The sequence below is a fragment of the Saccostrea cucullata genome, unplaced genomic scaffold (assembly GCF_032062105.1).
Source record: "Saccostrea cucullata isolate Sc308-1 unplaced genomic scaffold, CSIRO_AGI_Scuc_v1 ctg2016, whole genome shotgun sequence".
NCBI lineage: Eukaryota > Metazoa > Mollusca > Bivalvia > Ostreida > Ostreidae > Saccostrea > Saccostrea cuccullata.
In genome coordinates, this window is record NW_026925762.1 from 87501 (window position 1) to 91867 (window position 4367).

At 32.9% G+C, this 4367-nt stretch overlaps 1 protein-coding gene across 1 annotated transcript in view; it reads right to left on the reverse strand.

Annotated features, from left to right (window-relative positions):
- Nucleotides 1-1972, reverse strand: part of LOC134269783 (uncharacterized) — a gene marked incomplete at its 5' end in the record, with an annotated part of 7600 nt that extends 5628 nt beyond the window's left edge. Inside the window, 2 exons of the mRNA XM_062751993.1 lie at nucleotides 692-767; nucleotides 1906-1972. Of these exons, the coding sequence (XP_062607977.1) occupies nucleotides 692-767; nucleotides 1906-1972 (143 nt within the window). The remainder of the gene's footprint in view (nucleotides 1-691; nucleotides 768-1905) is intronic.
- Between the last annotated feature and the right edge of the window lie 2395 nt (nucleotides 1973-4367).

The following is a 4367-nucleotide window of genomic DNA, read 5'->3' on the forward strand; positions in this document are numbered from 1 at the left end:
CCAAATATGAAACAGATGTGTCAGACTCTATTGTATCTTTTTTCTCTAGCTCACCAAGATAGAATGAAAATTACCATTGTTAATTATCAATTCGTCGTCGATATATTTAAATGTCGAACTGAAGGCCACAGCAAATGTTTCCTTCTTTGCAGGCATAAAATTTTGCACAAATTCTTTTTATATGAATACAAAAATAGGTCTGCTAATAACACGGTGTAATTGGTACCCTTGGGAATTCCAATAGATTGTTGGAAGACCTGGTCAATCAGAAACTCAAGCATCTTTTTGATGTCAACTTCAGAGTACTTGTGTGTACAATCAGAGTGTCTTTTAACAAAATAATTTTGCAAATGAACATTGACAAGGGACGTAAATTTATGAGTTCCATTTTTATTCAAAAAGCAGCTGTCATTAAAAGCCTGGACTTTAAGGTATGTCACTCGTGAAACTTGCTTCTTTGTGGATTTTTGAGCAGTTTTATCATTGAACGTTGAACAATTTACGTTGTTTAATTTAAATATGTTATAAAAATTGAATTAGACTAAATGGTTTTAAATCTAAGAGGTTCTGCGCGAACTTTTCTAAAACGGTGACGAGTGACATACCTGAATTTATCGTGGGGAATAACTGTGTAGATAATGTACATGTAATATCTTGTATTGACACACAATCGTCATAAAAAAAAACTTACAGAGGCACGCTGTCCGGAAGGAGAGATGCCAGTTCTTTAATTCTATCGTTTATGTTGTGTCGCCGCCGTCGTTCAACTACAATGGTGGTTAGAACACTGTTAAGAGACATGATACTAAAGGTGTATATTCTGGTTTGAAATGAATTCCATTAAAAATTCACTTAATGTTTGAAATATTTGTGTTGAATATGTAAAATCTGTTTGATAGATTTCATCGATTTTATAACTACATAGAAATCAAATTTTTTTCAAAAATTAAGATCGGGGCATTTGAAAAGTTCTGAGGGGTAGATTTTACGTTACAGGTCCCCATATCCGGAAGATCATCGCTCTCATTGGACTATGACGTAACATTTACGTCACTCAACTGATAAGGGTTAAACTTGCGCACTATTTGACTGATTATGGTTAGTCTTGCACCCATCTGAGAGATTCGGGTTAGTCCTCGCACATTATTCGACAGATTAGGGTTAGTGTAGCATCTGCCCGGGAGATTTCGTCTAAACGTATTAGTCCTTGCATACCATTCGAGAAATTTGGGTTGGTGAATCGGTCTTTAAGATAAGGTAGGAAATTCAGTTGCTTTTGTAATTTTTGCAAGATCATAATTAAGCTTCAAAGGCATTTCGTTGGTTTGTTTACATGGACGAATGGCTAAGTCCGAAAGAAATGACACTAAGCATGCGCCGCACGCGCTTCGTTCAGAATTATTCTTTGTCGATTTTTTTCCACGAATAATCATTTTTTTCACGAATAAACAATATTGATTTATCTTTTTAGAGAACGAATTTAAACTTCGTGTAAACTAAACTTTTAACCGTAGAATTCGATTTTGGGGTCAAAAAGGCCAAAAACTTGGTATTTAAATTTTCTTGATCGCTCACGCGATCTCATATACACTGAAGTCGCTTTCGGTGACACATTTTAGCGCGTTTTTCTGGGGACCGGTAAAGTAAAGTCGTTCTATTCTGAAAATGGTTTGGTCAAATATTTAAAACGAATGTGCAGTTAGCATATGATGGTATGCTTCGTCACATTTTAGAACTTATATATGTCTCGTGCGCTTTGTAGAGGCGGATCTAGTATAAAAGTGAATTAGGACGGTAATCCAATAATCTTTACGGTCTTCCACACCGTCGACATATTATCAAACGATTCTTAGAACTTTCAAATGCAAACAAACAACCTTCGTATTAGCTATATTTTATACCTACTTATATTATGTTTGTCCTTCTTTTTCCGGTCCTCTCGCCAGTTTCCTTCCTCCGCAATAGTCTCCGACTTCCGGGTACTGTTTTCTGGTGAAGGATTTTTACCTTTTGTGTTTTGGGCATGGCAATGCTCAGTAGAGGAGCTAGTCTAAATAAAATGTAAAGATGATGAACAAAAATCAATCTCCATGAGACATTAAACTTACCCAATGTAAGGTCATGAACAAGGCATGGTCATACGGAGAAAAAAAAATAAATCTATAACTTTTTCTACTTATAAAGTAATATAAATTAGTAAATCCTGGCCCAAGTATTTCAATTTCAGATATGAAGACTTAAAAAAATGTTTCACTTTTGTGGTACAATGAAATAAAACATTTGGAGTAATGATTTTCCTTAAGTTCAAGAAAATAAAGAAGATACCTATATTAAATTTGATGTTATTTTAAAGAATAGGCCTTTAACAAACAATATACCGTTTCCTGATAGACTGTAGGCAATCTAGATACATTTCCTTTGTCGAATATGAAAAAAACCCTCCCATATTCATGACTGGTTTTCTTAATTTGACAGTTTAAAATATGATTTTTTCATCTTGTTTATCTACAAATTATGCCCCAAAACATCTTATTTGACCACGCTTAAGTTATAAAGCATCATTAGAGGAATTTATTTCTTAAATTTGATAAATCAGTAGGCATCTTTTATTTACTAGATCATGACCTTAATACATGTAATACAATAAAGGAAAGACCCAGAATATATGTCATGGGATGACCTATTCTGACCGAGGCAGTGAAGCATTATTGAAATGATAAAATTAAAATTGTGAAAACAGTAGATACATTAATATTATAACCTTGTCAGGGCACGGAATTTTCTATAGAATGCCATGGATGTTATGGGAAATAAACCAAGGGTTTTCAAGAGTTTTTATCAAGAAACTCTTACCAATTATTAAGTGTTTCTTGTGTTACTTACCGAAAAACTACCCGTCTGCTCAATAGATTCAAAATCTTCGTCAAAAGATGTATCATCTAATACAGAGTTCATCACATCACCGAGGACATTCTCCACCTGCAAACATTGTGTTCATAAATAATATAACTAAAAAAAAACAGGCCGAGCAGTGACAAATTGAAAACAGTGTTATTTTACACAGAAACACGTGTGCATTTAAAGGAGTTCATTAAGATTCAACAAGACACAAGATAAATTAAATATACAGATAATTATGCAACATTGAAACTTTCTTAAAATCTTATTAAAACTTAAATTGCAAATGATGCTTAAAACATTGATTTTTGCTTGAAAAGGATAACTGTAGATGAACAACATACATCATCTAGATCCTCCATATTCAATATGGCGCACCGAAGGTCCTCAGACAGAGGGAGTCCCGCCACTTCACTGGAAGTACATTCTATTAGAGATCCTAGATCCGCACCCACATTGTTATTTTTGCTGCTAGATACTTGTTCATTTAGGTCGTTTATGGTAATTGCAGTAGAATAGCCACTGTTGGAAATTCTAGCTCTACTTATCTGCAATTGCAACAATACAAAATTTGTGTTTAGAAGTTCGATGCCATATTTTTTTCAAATACAGCCTTTCAAAAGATTGGTCCATAAATTTGGCGACTTCACAGAAAACAATATCAACCAAGCATAAGTTAACAGAAAGATATACATGTATATATAGATCTACTTTCGGATAAACCGAATGAAAATGCTGCAAATTTGATTTCTTTTCAAAAAATTCTTTTTCATTATTTATTAAAGGAAGATTGCCAAAATATACCAAAACAAATATATCATTAGAATTCATTGAGAGAAAAAAATCTCTTTCAAATTTCAACGTCACATATCTATCCTAATTTGATATTACAAAGTTCTCTCTGATTTTTTTAATCTTCAGATAAATCAGGGTTTATCTGATTTGTTACTGTTCGTTATCTCCATATCCCCCTTCTACATTTATTTACTATTTATATACTTTCATGTGACATTAAACGGACTAGTTATAATTTAGCATTTCCACATATAGATATGAATAGAGTTAGATATGGATTTCCGGATTAAAACTGTTTATATTGTGTTTTAAGTTCAGATGATATTAATTAAAGTTAATCACTTTTTATTCCTTTATATTGATTTATTTTAGCATAATCATAATGATAATTTGCTGACATTATTAAAAAGAGATAGCATCTGGTTTATGATAATTATTGGATTAAGAATGAAAACTGATAGTGCATAAAGTAATTTTCATCAATTTGTATTTCAACCAAGCTAGGATAAAGTAGTGTGCAAAGACATGTGCATTTAAAGTGGAGGTCAATTGGTTGACATATTTTAGCTGGCTTTGGTAAATGTGTTCTGAGGACACGAAACCAGAAGTTTACTGATAATAAGGGACAACGCCTTTGAAGACCTCTGTGTTTGGATACAAATCTTATGGCGATT